Source organism: Geotrypetes seraphini, chromosome 1 (genome assembly GCF_902459505.1).
Source record: "Geotrypetes seraphini chromosome 1, aGeoSer1.1, whole genome shotgun sequence".
Classification (NCBI taxonomy): Eukaryota; Metazoa; Chordata; class Amphibia; order Gymnophiona; family Dermophiidae; genus Geotrypetes; species Geotrypetes seraphini.
The window spans coordinates 453,351,897-453,368,222 of record NC_047084.1 but is presented as its reverse complement, the minus strand read 5'-3'; the positions used below and the strand labels follow the sequence as shown (position 1 = coordinate 453,368,222).

Genomic DNA, 16,326 nt, shown 5'->3' with positions numbered 1-16,326 from the left:
TCACTTTACACAATTTTCAATGGATAAGCCACTCTGCCACCTGGTACCTTCCTGTATACAAACTATCTCATCACAGAACATGACATCCAGTGATGAGTTGGATAACTGTTCAGTGATTACAGATATTAGAGAGGCTGCATCCTTAACGTCTTGTTTCTGTCTGAAGCTGATTGCATGTTTATCTTTTATTAAGTTAAGTTTGACCACGTGACACCCTACTACCGGCAGATGCATTGGCTGCCAATGGAGGTGCGCGTAAAGTTTAAATTTGCTTGCTTCTGCTTCAAAGCACTACACGGACTTGCCCCTAAATATATAACTGACCTTTTCGTCTTCTCAGCCAACAGACACAAGAGAAGCTCACATTCCAACTTCGTTTCCCCCCCAGTGAGAGGTTGTAAACTGAAAAAACACCATGAACATCTTCTCTCGCACCAAGCAGCATCATGGGGTAAAGACCTAGAACAATTGCTTTCGCCCACTACTTATGAGGAATTTAGGAAACGTCTGAAAACACACCTGTTCCTAAAGTATCTAGACAACTAATCCTCTCTTCTCTCTCCCCTCTATAGCGATTAACTTGTTCTATTGATCACTCTCTCCTCAAAAATGGATTTCCTGTCCTATTAACCATCTTTCTTCTTCCCTCTTAAAGTCAATCAATTTGTACCTTTGCTTAATCTTTGTAAACCGCATAGAACTTCACGGTATTGCGGAATATAAGCTGTTCCAGAGGGACTCCAGCTTCTCTTTCCTGTCTGTTGTAATCATTCCAACAGAATCTATTCCTTCCTTAACATATAGGGCAATACCTCCACCTTTCTGCCCTTCTCGATCTCTTCTATATAGTTTGTATCCCTGTAGTACTGTGTCCCATTTGTTTTCTTCATTCCACCATGTTTCTGTTATGCCAATGATATCCATGTTCTCATGTCTTGCTATCGTCTCTAGTTCTCCCATTTTGTTTCCTAGACTTCTAGCATTTGTATACATACATCTAAGTTCCCTTCGTGTTACCTTTTTGGACCTTCTACTCTTGGCTGTCCTTACAGTTTCATTTACGGTATCCTTTACTGCTCCTGTGTTATCTCCCATGTTTGCTGTGTGGTCATCCCCTCCTGTGTCTGAGTTGTCCCTTCCTGCTTGTTCTCCTTTGTTGGCTGTGAGGTCGATCTCTCTTGTGTATGAGTAGTAGTCCTTTGTTCCTAAGTCGGGGCATCCTGTTGTCCGTGCCATCGACCGGTTGTCGACTGTCGGCTTTCCCCTGTCCGAAGGCTTTAAACTGAAGGACAGGGGAAAGCCGACAGTCGACAACCGGTCGATGGCACGGACAACAGGATGCCCCGACGTAGGAACAAAGGACTACTACTCATACACAAGAGAGGTCGACCTCACAGCCAACAAAGGAGAACAAGCAGGAAGGGACAACTCAGACACAGGAGGGGATGACCACACAGCAAACATGGGAGATAACACAGGAGCAGTAAAGGATACCGTAAATGAAACTGTAAGGACAGCCAAGAGTAGAAGGTCCAAAAAGGTAACACGAAGGGAACTTAGATGTATGTATACAAATGCTAGAAGTCTAGGAAACAAAATGGGAGAACTAGAGACGATAGCAAGACATGAGAACATGGATATCATTGGCATAACAGAAACATGGTGGAATGAAGAAAACAAATGGGACACAGTACTACAGGGATACAAACTATATAGAAGAGATTGAGAAGGGCAGAAAGGTGGAGGTATTGCCCTATATGTTAAGGAAGGAATAGATTCTGTTGGAATGATTACAACAGACAGGAAAGAGAAGCTGGAGTCCCTCTGGATCAAAATTCCTGGTCGCAATGGCGCAGATATAAAAATTGGCCTTTACTATCGTCCCCCAGGACAGGCGGAAGTCACTGACTCAGAAATGATGGAGGAAATCAAACAAGTATGCAAGACAGGCAATGTAGTTATATTGGGAGACTTCAATTTCCCAGGAATAGACTGGAAACTAGGAGCCTCCAACTGCGGCAAGGAGGCCAAGTTCCTGGAGGTGCTAGGGGATTGCTTCCTGGAGCAAATGGTAAAAGAGCCGACAAGAGGCGACGCCACCTTGGACTTGGTCCTAAATGGTCTCACTGGACCGATAACAGAAGTAGAAGTCATGGTTCCACTGGGAACGAGTGATCACAATGTAATCAACTTTAAACTTGACATCGGGAAAGGGAAACATGTCAAAACCTTAACCACCACCTTAAACTTTAAAAAGGGTAAATACGATTGCATGAGAGCCATGGTAACAAAACGACTCGAGAAGATGGTGGACAAACTTGAAACAGTAGATCAGGCATGGTGCCTATTGAAAAATACTATTGCAGAAGCACAAGATCTCTACATTCCGAGGATTTCCAAAGATCGGAGAACTAAAGGCAAAGGAGAACCGGCATGGCTTACCATACAGGTGAAGGAAGCCATAAAGGTAAAGAAGGACTCTTTCAAAAAATGGAAATGCACGAAGACAACCGAAGCCTGGAACAAACATAAAGATGAACAGAAGAAATGTCACAAGGCGGTGAGGGAAGCAAAACAGGACTATGAGGAAAAAATAGCCCGGGAGGCCAAAAACTTCAAGCCCTTCTTTAGATACGTGAAAGGGAAAAAACCTGCAAAAGAGGCAGTGGGACCCCTGGACGACAAGGGAAGAAAAGGGTACATCAAGGAAGATAAACAAATCGCAGACAAACTAAATTCCTTCTTTGCGTCCGTCTTTACGAAGGAGGACACCTCAACAATACCTGAAGAGGAGAAACTGTTTACAGGAGAAATAGAGGACAGCCTCACCACAGTCGAAGTGAACTTAGATCAGATATACTACCAGATCGACAAACTTAAAAGTGACAAATCCCCTGGACCGGATGAAATTCACCCGAGAGTCTTGAAGGAATTGAAGATTGAAATTGGAGAGTTATTGCAAAAACTTGCAAACCTGTCAATCAGAACTGGTCAGATACCAGACGACTGGAGGAAAGCGAACGTCACGCCAATTTTCAAAAAAGGATCGAGAGGAGAACCGGGCAACTATAGACCTGTGAGTCTTACGTCTGTCCCCGGCAAGATGATTGAATCACTGATCAAGGATAGCATAGTTCAGCACTTGGACACACACGACTTGATGAAACCCAGTCAACATGGATTCAGGAAAGGGAAATCGTGTCTGACGAATTTACTCCAATTCTTTGAGACCGTGAACAAGCAAATTGATAGTGGAAAGCCGGTGGACATAATATACTTGGACTTCCAGAAAGCATTTGACAAAGTTCCACACGAAAGACTTCTCAGGAAGCTACAAAGCCATGGCATAGAGGGAGATATACAAAGATGGATAGGCAAATGGCTGGAAAACCGAAAGCAGAGAGTGGGCATAAATGGGAAGTTCTCCGACTGGGAGAGAGTGACTAGTGGTGTGCCCCAGGGCTCGGTACTTGGGCCGATCCTTTTTAATATTTATATCAATGACCTGGAAAATGGAACATCCAGTGAGATCATCAAGTTTGCAGACGACACAAAACTCTGCCGGGCAATCAGATCGCAGGAGGACAGTGAGGAACTCCAGAGCGATTTGTGTCGGTTAGAAAAATGGGCGGAGAAATGGCAGATGAAGTTCAACGTGGAGAAATGCAAGGTAATGCATTTAGGCAGTAAAAATAAGGAATACGAGTACAGAATGTCAGGTGCAACTCTGGGGAAAAGTGAACAAGAAAGGGATCTGGGTGTACTGATAGATAGGACCCTGAAGCCGTCGGCACAATGCGCGGCAGCGGCAAATAAGGCAAATAGAATGTTGGGCATGATAAAGAAAGGAATCTCGAGTAGATCGGAGAAAGTTATAATGCCGCTTTATAGGGCAATGGTCAGACCCCACTTGGAATACTGCGTCCAACATTGGTCTCCCTACCTAAAGAAGGATATAAAACTGCTGGAGAGGGTGCAGAGACGAGCAACTAAACTAGTGAAGGGTATGGAGAAACTGGAATATGAGGATCGACTTAAAACACTGGGATTGTTCTCCCTTGAGAAAAGGAGACTGCGTGGGGATATGATCGAGACCTTCAAAATACTGAAAGGAATTGACAAAATAGAGCAGAGAAGATTATTTACAATGTCCAATTTGACACGGACAAGAGGACATGAAATGAAGCTAAGGGGGGGCAAGTTCAGGACTAATGTCAGGAAGTTCTGCTTCACACAGAGAGTGGTTGACATCTGGAATACTCTCCCAGGGGAGATTATTGCGGAATCGACAGTCCTAGGCTTCAAAAGCAAACTAGATGCATATCCCCTTGAGAGAGGCATATAAAGATATGGTTGGCTATAAAATAAGCCAGGTGAATACCTAGCAGGGCCTCCGCGTGTGCGGATCGCCGGACTTGATGGACCGAAGGTCTGATCCGGAGATGGCGCTTCTTATGTTCTTATGTTCTGTTATTATTATTATTATGGTGCTTCCAACACAGATAAGTAATGGCAGATAAAGACAAACATGACAACTGATAAAGGCCAAACGGGCCCATCCAGTCTCTCCATCTGCAGCATCCACTATCTCTTCCTCTCCCTAAGAAATCCCATGTGCCTGTCCTATGCTTTCTTGAATTCAGATAGTCTAGGCCAGTGTATCGCAAACTGTGTGCCCCAGCGAGATTCCCGGTGTGCTACGAGACGCTGGCGAGAGGCACCAGCTGACTGCCTACAGGACGTGCCTCTCACAGCGAGAGGCACGTCCTGAAGGCAGTCAGCTGGCACCTCTCCTTTTCCAGCCCCCCCCACTGGTGGCTCAGGACCCCATTTGGAGGGCCTCTGCATATGCGCGTATGTCTTGATGATGTCATGCATGTGCAAGATGTCATCACATCAACATCTGCGCATGTCCAGCTGACCTCCAGCTGTGGTCTCGAGTTTTTAGTGTGCCACAGCTCCAGAGAGTTTGCAAGACACTGGTTTAGGCCAGGGGTAGGCAAATCCGGTCCTCGAGAGCCAGAGCCTGGTCAGGTTTTCAGGATATCCACCATGAATATGTATGAGATGGATTTGCATTCACTGCCTCCTTGAGATGCAAATCTATCTCGTGCATATTTATTGTGGATATCCTGAAAACCTGTCCTGGCTCTGGCTCTCAAGGACCGGAATTTCCTACCCCTGGTCTAGGCACAGCAGTGCTGCATGCAAAGAAGTCAGGAGATTATTCCAAAAGTGTGGGTATGACTTGTGTAGATGTCATTTTGTCTTTCTTTTTTTTTTCATTTCTAATTTGTCCGTTTGATATACCCCCATTATTGTGTATGCACAATCCTAAGACTTTACCCATCCTGGAGCCAATGTGTGCCTTTTGTACTTTATCTTGTATTTTATCCTCTTCAGAGTTATCTTTATTTAAAATATTTGATTAAACGCTTATCCAACAGTACAGAAACAGACATAAAGACAGACATATCTGCAATATTAAACATATATGTATTGAATTACTAGACAAACCAGGTCTAAACAGACAAACACTAATCATTGAAACAATAGGAGAAGGGGCGGAAATACAATTTTATAGCAAGAATATTAAAGGAAAATACAATAGGAGAAGGGAATTAAAATCATGAAGAAGATTAGAAAATTAGTGGCCTGATAATAAAAAACATTTGGATTTATATGCTTGATTCCGATTCATCCATCCACAAAGAAACATGCCTGAACTTTGCTAACCGGTCCCTTGATTCACCCACCTTAGAGCCAAATGTGTCTGGTCATTGTTCATCCCAATAACTAAGGGGTCCTTTTACTAAGACGCCGATTTAGCGCGAGCTAAACGCTAACGCGTCCATTATATTCTATGGATGCGTTAGCGCACGCTACATCGGCTAGCGTGCCTTAGTAAAAGAGGGAGTACGTATGTCCATTCCTAAATTCAGCTGCCCTAGAGCCATGTCTGCCTGGTACCAGGCCAGTCAAAAAATATACATGTAGCTCAGAAAGCAATTTGACCCATTACTCTTTATCCCTTTTGTAGTACCAGTATTAATCAGAAATTCTGTATTAAGACAGAACTAAATAATTGCAAACATGTGTAGTGCTCATACAGAGAACCTCTTTGAGTTACTGTATATTGGCTAAAAGTAAACACCATTTGAAACCATATTCGCTTTGGAAAAGGGTTTGGCTGAACAGTTACTCTGTGTCTTCAATAAAGCCTGTGTGCGAGAAGTACAGCTCGACCATATTATTCTAAGCCTGTTTATTTACTCTGTGTGAGGTGAAAAAAGTTCCAACTGGCCTGAAGCATTATATCATAAAGTGCAGCCATGAATTAGGTGGGGGAGGTCTCTGTGCATATCAGAATGTGCAGCCAGAGGAAACGTTACTTGTATTTGGACAATACAGTCATGGGTAAGGTCTGCATGTATCCTACAACATGACCTTGGGAAAGGTCGCCATGTGTGGTATAGCAAAACCTTGAATAAGGTCATCATATTTTGTGGGATGAGTCATTGTGTATTATACAGAGAAGCTTGAAGAAATATAGCTGTGAATAGCAAAATAGACAATGACCCTGTATGTGTATAAACAACTAGGAAATGAAAAAATAGGGTCAAAAAGATGACTCTTCTTCCTGGGTCCAGGAAGCGTCTCAATATGTATGCTTTGCAGACATCTTGGATATTCTAACCAGGAGTTTTTACAAACAATTGGTGGCAGTATAAGTTTTATGTGGAGGGGCATTTTCGATAGGACGTCTAAGTCTATTTTATTTATTATTTATTAAAAAAATTTCTATTCCAACCAGAAATCCAGTAGAGAAAATGTCCATTTTCAAAACAGCCAGACCTCTTTTATTTTTGAAAATGAGCTATGGAGGCCTACACCCCTCCCCTGACATCCTTCCGACATCCTGGACCTCCCGCTGACAAGTCCCAACATCCTCCCGCCATCCTGGACCTTCCGCTGACATGCCTGAAATCCTCCCAACATGCCCTGACATCTCTGCCCCCCCCATATCCCCAAAACATTCCCACCCACCCCCATACCTTCAGAAGAGCAAATGGCAGGAGGGAAGCTCCCTCCCTCCTTCCTACAGGGCTGTGTGCTGCAAATGACGGCGCTTCCTTATCCCACTGCAGTGATATTTGGAGCAATGAGATTAAGCATCAAATTTCTGCGTCTCAGTGGACACAAATTTGGACTTGGAGAATGAGATGTACAGTATCTGCATCTATAAGACAAACTTGGTTTTTTCTGTTACATAGAGCATTATGGACCCCTGTTCGGTTACAAAAGTTAAATCGTTCTAAGTCTAATAGATGTTGGCACTGTCATCTTGAAGCAGGGACTTTAGATCATTTATTGTTCTATTGTCCATTTATTATGGCTTTTTGGAAATCAATTTGGGGCCAAATTAATTGTTTATTAGAAAACCCGGTGACATTGACCTATGATACTATATTATTTGGCATTCAAATAATAACAAGCTTTTACTTATAATGACGGGTCGCCATACAACAAATTACATGTAATTGGAAAAACTGGAGTAAATTTTATCATATGACACATATGTTATATATTTGATATGAAAGGGTGGGGAGGGAGGGAGATAAGTTATATGATCTGGATTATTGCTGATTATTAAGTGTTCTATTTAATGTTAAAATGTTTTTACTCACTGTCGCACTTATTGTAAGTTTTAAAACAGATAAAGATTTTATTTAAAAAAAAATGTCCATCTTCTCTCTCTCTGCTTCTCTATAATCCCGCTCACATGAAGGTGTTCAGCATCCTCCCTTTCTCTCTGAGATGTTTACCATATCTCCTTCCTTACCAAATCCCCCTCCATATCCTTCCCTGAGATTTCCAGCAGCTTTATCCTCTCTGTGGCACTACCAACGAATAGAAAACACTTTTAAAAAATCTCTTATGCACTGACATTCATAAAGAAATATGATGACTTAGTATATGTAAGGAAACAGAATTCCAAGATATCCAGGTCTAGAGTTCTAAAGTTTATAAATTTGTTATTGCTGGGCTGCACCAGAGTAACCAGATGCTTCCTAGAAACTATAATGGGATATCTCAAGGTTCTTTGCTGTTTCATAAGCTTGGTGATATCACATTGGTCTTAGGATGAGCCACTTTATTTTCCTGACCCTCAGTTCAAACCTCCAGCTCTTTCCATGTGTGTGAATTTGGAAAGTAGCTTCCTGTCTGCCTGTTAATCAATTTCCTCCTGCTTCTTCCAGCTCAGTCAAAACCAAATTATCCCCCTCCTTTACTAACGCATAGCGTGGGTTTTAGTGCCATCAGCGGCAGTAACTGCTCCGACATTCACCGCTGCTGACGCTAAAACCCGCGTAACACATTAGTAAAGGAGGGGGTAAATCAGGTGCTATGTCTTAATTTGCAACTAATCAGAGATCTTTAAATTTATATTTCTTTCTGATTCACCTAGTCCAGTCATAGAACTCAAATCCAGGCTGTAGATATTCCCGTTGTGCAATGATCAGACTTCTATGAATGCGAATGTTGTCTCCAGAGCATCCCTAGCCAGTGCTAGCTTAGGGGGGGTTTAAAATCTGGCACAGGTATTGAATTCAGTTTATCCAAATGGTGGTACAGAACACTGTGTGCCTCAGCTCTAATCCCTGGCTGTTACTGGCTTTACGTGGGACCATGAGAATTTAACTTTCCTGTGTCATGCAATTTCCTCCTGCTCCTATGTATTTTCAGCTGAGTCGAACCCAGGGCTGGGATCTGGTACCTTGAGCCTTGTTTGTATCCATTCTACTCAGCTAGTTCATTCACTGTAAGAATAATCCATGACTGGAACTCTGCAAACATGGTCTCTAAATTCAAACACTATTGCCACTGTGTAGTGACTGGCATTTTTCCTCCCCTGAATGCTGCCTGCTGCCTCTACAGCAAACCTGCTGTGGTCCTTCTAGATTGTGGAAGATGTAGCCCAGGAATTGAACCCAGGTCTTTCATATGGAAGTACAGAGCACTGCCGCTCAACCATTGTGATGATCCCAGGAAGTCACTTTATCTCCCTGTGTCTCAGTTATAATTCTTAGCGCTGGTCCTTTGTGTGAGACCTCAGATAAGTCCATTTTTCTTTCTGTACCTCAGTATATTTATCAATAATAATTTAAACATGATAATAAATAATATTGTAGGCCTAGATTCATTAAACTCACCATCGTTAGTTGATTCATGGCCGAGACTTGCCGAGCGATCGATTCACAACAGCTTCAGCATACTAATGATCTGATCGGATGCAAGCCCTTCAGCGTTGTAGAGCGATCGATACGCATGCGCATATTATCCTTGTTGGTTGTAGATGAGATTTGTGTATGCGCGTGCTCTTCGCAGAAGCGAGGTCAAAATAAAGGGGGAGGGGTGGCTGCAGTTTACTACTTGTTGCTGGCCCTATGAGTGGACATATTTAAAAGGAATCATTTCAGTGCAGCTAGAACAGAACACGCTTTAAACTCGCAGGTTAAAACCATGGGCTCGCACTGGACGTCTCCTTCAATCACTCTGGATATTTTTAGCTGGTCGTCTCCTTCGCTCACTTTACTGAATCGTGGGGAGGTAGAGCCTTAGGCGCTGTCTCCTTTTGCTTTAGCTCCCCACAACTCTGGCAGCCGAAGTCAGACCTACACCCCGCCCGCTGTCACCCTCTCCATGCGGATGTCATTGTTCTGAGCCCAGGGAGGAGGGAGAGGAAACCCTGCCATTGCCAGAGAGGGGAGGGAAGAGAGGTCCCAAGAAAAGGGGAGGAGAACAGGCAGGCAGGGCAGGATTTGCTGGACCTTCGCTCTTTAGTCTTATTTTTCATTTTGATGGTTGTTTTGGACTTCAGGGCGGGAGAGAGCAGGAGAGTCAGCAAGGACAGAAAAGCGACTGGTCCTCAGCAGTCGCTTCATTTCAGATCGGCAAACCCAGTCAGTGTTCCTTCTTCTGTTTAGTGCAGGGCTGCTCAAGTCCAGTCCTCGAGATCTACTGGCAGGCCAGGTTTTCAGGATATCCACAATGGATATGCATGAGAGAGATTTTCCTGCATTGCCTTCTTGGTATGCAAATCTCTCTCATGCATGTTCATTGTGGATATCCTGAAAACCTGGTCTGCCAGTACATCTCGAGGACCGGACTTGGACAGCTCTGGTTTAGTGAATTGATGGCTTCCTACTTATGCATGCCATTTCCCCTTATTTGCATGGGCGGATTGGATCGGGTGGGAGATTCATCGGGTAGAAGGTTAGTGAATTGGGTCGGGGTTGGGGAATGCTCGTAAAACTGGTCGGAACACGATCGTTGAGTTTAGTGAATCTAGCCCAGTGGTTCCCAAACCTGTCCTGGAGGACCCCCAGGCCAGTCGGGTTTTCAGGCTAGCCCTAATGAATATGCATGGAGCAGATTTGCATGCCTATCACTTCCATTCTATGCAAATCTCTCTCATGCATATTCATTAGGGCTAGCCTGAAAACCCGACTGGCCTGGGGGTCCTCCAGGACAGGTTTGGGAACCACTGATCTAGCCCATAGTCTTTTCTCCCTTCTGCTCAACTTTGGAAGCTGCCGTATGACCCTAGGAGCTTTATCATATATAATAAAATGCTAGAGCGCGCATGCGCTCTCGAAAATTCATGCGGTGTGGCGCCGTGCGGTGTGCTTCTGTGGCAACATTCTAACCTCACGGCGAATGCGGGGGCTGAAGGCGCGCGACTGTGCTCTCCAAACCTGGCTCCAGCGGCGTAGGCGGCTCCAGCGGCCCTCCACAAACCTCCTGGCTCCAGCGGCGTAGGCAGCATTATAAACACGCTGCTTTGCTCTTCTACTGCCCATTTCCTCTGCCGTCGTCTCTGATGACATCATCGGAGACAGACGCGGCAGAGGAAATCGGCAGTAGAAGGCCGAAGAGCAGCGTGTTTAAAGTGTTGCCTACGCGGCTGGAGCCTCGAGGTTTGTCGGCGGTGGGAGGGTCAGGAGCAGGCCAGATCGAGCAGGACAAGGCAGTAAAAGAAGGGGGAGGGACGGAGCCGGGAAGAGAAGGTAAGAGAAGGGAAAGGGGGATGGGGAAAAATGCTGCTACTGTTTCTGCACAGGAAGGGGGGGATAGATAGGAGGGAAATGCTGTTGCTGCTGCATAGGGAAGTGGGATGGAAATGCTGCTGCACAGGGAAATGGGGAAAAATGACAGACAGACAGCGGGAGGGAGGGAGACAGAAAGAAAGAAAGACAGGGGCAGGGAGAGGGCCAGAAAGACAGACAGAGAAAGGGGGCCAGAGAGAGAGTCAGCGGGAGAGGAAAAGGGGGCTGCTTTGGGGGGAGGGGTGTGCTTGAGGCAAACAGCTTTGCTCTGGGGGGGAAGACAGAAGGGGCCATGGAGAGACAGGGAGAGGGAAAGGGGGCTGCTTTGGGGGGAGGGGTGTGCTGGGAGGGAGACAGAAGGGGCCATGGAGAGATAGGGAAAGGGGGCTGCTTTGGGGGGAGGTGTGCTGGGGACAGACAGCTTTGCTCGGGGGGGGGGGGGAGGGGGAGACAGAACGATACAGACAGCGGCCAAGGAGAGAGAGATAAAGAAACACAGACAGATAGACACATCTATGTAACGGGCTTAAAGACTAGTAATAAATAAGAAAACTGCTCTGACCTTTGCTCCTTTTCACACACCCACTTTCCCAGAGCAGCACAGTAGCAGGCAGCAACTGCCAGACCTGTGGCACTTTCTAATACATAAAAGAATACATACACTGCTGTCCCAGAGCTTCAGTCCCCTCCTGTATTCCCCCCACCCCCCCACCCCCACATCATTCACACTTTCAGGAGGTGAGAGAGCAGGTAACTGCTGTAGTCCATGTCCAGGAGGCTAGCCACATCTCCCCGCCTCACCAGCCAACACTGCGCCTCATGTGGAGGCAGCAGGGAATCCTTCACCATCTGGGTTACAAGAGTGACTGGCATCCTACGATGCTGTCGATGCAGCATGCCTGTAGCATCAGAGTCCTGGTCTCTCACAATGTGGATGTTGGCCTTCTGAAATTGACCTGCAGCCGGAAAAAAAAAGAGCAGAGATGGGGTTACCACTTTGAGCTCAGAACTATGAGCAATGATGCACAGTGTATACGTTGAATAAGCTAATAGGTGTTGTATGTAGAGAATGACATGGGGACAAATTTTTCCCCGTCCCTGTGGGAACTCATTTTCCTGTCCCATCCCCCGCGAGTTCTTTTCCTGTCCCTGCCCCGTTCCTGCAAGCTCCATCCTCATCTGCACAAGCCTTATGCACTTTAAAATCATAAGTGTTCGAGGTTTGTGCGGTTAAGGCTGAGCTTACAGGAATGGTACAGGGACAGTGACAAAACTCACGGGGATGGGGCAAGGAAATTGAGTTTCTGCAGGGACGGGGACAAATTTGTCCCCGTGTCATTCTCTAGTTGTATGAGATATCTCCTATGGTAAAAGAGTGAATACGTTACTGAATATTAAAGTGCCATTAGAACATAAGAATAGCCTTACTGGGTCAGACCAATGGTCCATCAAGCCCAGTAGCCCATTCTCATGGTAGCCAATCCAGGTCACTAGTACCTGGCCACAACCCAAAGAGTAGCAACATTCCATGCTACCGAACCAGGGCAAGCAGAGGCTTCCCCCATGTCTTAATAACAGACTATGAACTTTTCCTCCAAGAATATGTCCAAGCCTTTCTTAAAACCAGCTACGTCATCCGTTTTTACCACAACCTTTTACCAACAGTTATGGTTTGGGCCTCATTACATCTTTTTTGATCACATAACCAAAGCTCTTTACAGTTTCCCTGTTGTCATAGGCTCACTCACCCAGTAGGCCTTGGGCCACAGGTGAGAAGCCTCTCCCATTCACCACATAAAGGCCTAGGTGATTCAGCTGTAGATAAGTAGGGTGGCGGTAATGCTGGATGGGGACAAGTAGCTGGATGTTACTGCCAATGCTGATGGTGATTCTAGAGGCTGCAGTGATGTTCAGTACTAGTCCAGGCTTTCGGATCAGCACTGGGTGGCTGCTCGGGAAGCTCAACCGGTCTTCTCCCTCTAGGGACACTGTGTCCAGTGTGATCGTCACCACATACTGCGCCCCAGGCCTCTGCACAATGACAGCAATCACATCCAGATACGAGCGTGTTCGATCCTCATGACCCATCCTGGGAGGGGCGCCTAGCAGATGCCCATTAACAGTGACTCCTGCAGGAGAGACAAGAGACATATGTTACACCAAGGCACAACAATTCCTGGGTGCCAGGTCACCAAAGAGACTAGAAATTTCCCTCTGGCGGTATCACCGACACAGGAGCAATCTTTCTCTTTGTGTTGTGTTGATTGCAGTGAATTCAGTAGTGCAGAAATCCCTGTGCTGTCTTGCAAAACTTCACGCTGAGGCCAACACAAAGAGTTTCCATATGCTTGGTTCAAATTTATTGAAAAATGTGGTGCAGAGAAGCGGGCTGCAAGGTAAGGGAGGAGTGGATGGAGGGGTTAGGGAGTTGGCAGCCTAGAAGGGTATTGGTGATAGTGGGTTGGGACTGCTAGGAATGATGCTTAAAAGAGAGAGGATGAAAGACATTTCAAGACAGGTTGGGGGATTGAGAGAGGTACACTGTTGGGGACAGAAGGGAATTAAGAGAAAGAGAGAGAGTGCTGTTGATAATGTGTGTGTGTAGGGAGTTGGTGGTAATACTGAAAGAGAGATTAGGTAAGGATAATGTGACCATTTATTTTTTCCCACAAATCGGGACTAAATCCCCCTCCCAGAACCCGTTAAATATAGTGCAAAATATAGACAGTAGATATAAATTCTTAAAACTGTCACATTTTGATCACTAAATTGAAAATAAAATAATATTTCCTATCTTTGTTGTCTGGTGATTTCATGAGTCTCTGGTTTCACTTCCTTCTGACTGCACATCCTTTCTTTCTTTCTTTTATCTCTCTCCCTGCCCCCCTTTCTTTCTTTCTGTCATTTCTATCTCTTTCTTTCTCTCTCCCGGCTCCCCCCATTTCTCTTTCTTTCTCTCTCCTGCCCTCTCCTCCCTCTGTCTTTCATTCTCTCTCCTGGCCCGGCCTGCCCCCCCCCCCCCCAAAGCCACTGCCACCTATTTGTCCAAGCCACTGCCACAGTAACATCATCTTCATGCAGCGACTACACAAGCCTTCCCCTCCCTCCCCCCCCCGACATCAATTCTGACGTCGGAAAGGAAGTTCCAGGCAAGCCAGGCAGCGATTGGCTGGCCTGGAATTTCCTCTCCGATGTCAGAATTGATGTCGGTGGGGAAGGCTTGTGCAGTCGCTGCACGAAGATGATGTTATTGCAGCGGTGGCTTAGACAAATAGGTGGCAGCAGCCTATTTTTAGCTCACCTGCCCCGTTCCTTTTGAAAAAGGGACATTTCAGCATCCCGAAGCTTTGCGTGGGGACAATGGGACAGGCGAGCTAAAAATGAGACGGTCCCATTCAAAATGGGACTTATGGTCACCTTAGGTAAGGACAGGGTAAAGAACTGAAAGACTGGATTGATCAGGACTGTGGCTGTGTGTTTTTGCTAGCCTATAAAAGACCTCATTTACTAAGCTTTGTTGCCTTTAGACACAGACTTAAATCTAATTCTAAAGGTACAGAAGCAGTTTTTGAAGAGGTTCTCTTCCCTCCCTCCACCACCCACTCAAAGAAACTTTGTCAAAGCTTGTGTTATACTGAGGGTAAAAAAAGGAGCTGCCTCCTTACAGGAACACTCTCCACTGGTCCCTCTGGATGACATGGCCACCTTTGACATATACTCCCATGCCCTATTTGCCTTACCTGCCCGTGGATCATGCAGTAACCTCAGGTTATCATCAGGATGCCCATCAATGGTGAAGCACAGCTTCTCCCGGGAGTGTGGCAGCATCACCACAAAGTGGGGGTCACCATCCACTGCAAGACAAAATAGGGATGAATGCTGAAGGTTGCCATTAGGTACAAGAGGTCGACATGGCAGAGCCCTCCAACCAGGGGCCATTTTACCTGAGGACATGAAGGTCTGAGGACCAAGAATACCAATCTGATAATCTGCAGTGAGAAAGAGAAAAAAAAGAGGCAAGGTGAGATAGACAATTGGCATAAATGAACTTTGCCACTTGCTCTTTTTACAGTCTGCTATATGCCTGCTGTAACCTGTTGTGTTAGTTTACTATTATTCCTATTTTAGAAATTATTTTTCCTTATTTTAATAGAAACATAGAAATATGATAGCAGATAGAGGCCAAATGGCCCATCTAGTCGGCCAATCTGCAGTAACCATCACTAAGAGGGAATGCCCCCCAACTACCTAACAGAGTTGGCTCTCCTACTCCAGGGTGCCTCCAACAGATATTCCACCAGAAATCTTTTCCACGTAAAATTCCCAGCATGCAACAATATAAAGCCTACCAGGCAAATTACCTTATCCATCCAATATCAATTAGCAAATTGCTGGAACCAACTAACACTTACACTACGATCTTGTGACCACTATATCAGGTTCAGAAAATTTTTAAAAGTATTTCTGTGCCAAGACAGGGAGCCAACCCTGAAGTAACTGAAATGGGAATTGTAAAAGCCCCATCTCTAAACTGTCTAATGCAACTCCTGGGACAAAACAAAGAGCTAATGATGATCTACTTGTACTTGTAACCATGACCTAACTGTATTAATGGTTGTACTGATCTACCTGTACTTTGAACCCTATTGAATGTCCGTGTCAAACTGTCCATTGTAACTTCCTGGGTAACTGACTCAACCTCTTGTGATGTAATCGACCTTGAACTGAATAGATAAAAGACTAGCACTGAATATCAATAAATCAAATGTGATGCTTTTTCCCTGGAAGGATAATTTAAAACTTAACTTTCCGATTACTATCAAGGGTCTTCCATTGCAACAAGTATATAACATCAAGATTCTAGGAATTATTTTTGATCACAAACTTTCTTTTCATGATCACATCAGTAGTATTGTTAAATCCTCTTTTTTTAGGCTTCGTCAAATTCGTTCCGTTTCTCAATTTCTTTGCGCTAATTCTCTCAATATTCTTATCCACTCTCTTGTCATTTCCAAAATAGACTACTGTAATGCTCTGTTCAACGGAATAGCTCAAAAGGAAATCAAACGTCTACAGATCATTCAAAATACGTCCATTAAGCTCATTTTCAAAGCTAAGAAGTTCGATCACGTAACACCCCTTCTTAAGAAAGCCCATTGGCTTCCAGTTGCCCATCGGGTAACATATAAACTATGTCTGCTTACATTTAAATCTC

At 45.0% G+C, this 16,326-nt stretch overlaps 1 protein-coding gene across 3 annotated transcripts in view; it reads right to left on the bottom strand.

Moving 5' to 3' along the window:
* Window positions 1-11,546: 11,546 nt before the first annotated feature.
* Window positions 11,547-16,326, bottom strand: part of ITIH6 (inter-alpha-trypsin inhibitor heavy chain family member 6) — a 101,986-nt gene continuing 97,206 nt past the window's right edge. For all 3 annotated transcript variants that reach the window (XM_033921654.1, XM_033921644.1, XM_033921662.1), the window contains exons 11-14: window positions 15,056-15,100; window positions 14,852-14,965; window positions 12,860-13,240; window positions 11,547-12,067 (exon numbers count right to left, since the gene is read on the bottom strand). In XM_033921654.1, coding sequence (XP_033777545.1) covers window positions 11,835-12,067; window positions 12,860-13,240; window positions 14,852-14,965; window positions 15,056-15,100 — 773 coding nt within the window. In that variant the 3' untranslated portion in view covers window positions 11,547-11,834. The remainder of the gene's footprint in view (window positions 12,068-12,859; window positions 13,241-14,851; window positions 14,966-15,055; window positions 15,101-16,326) is intronic.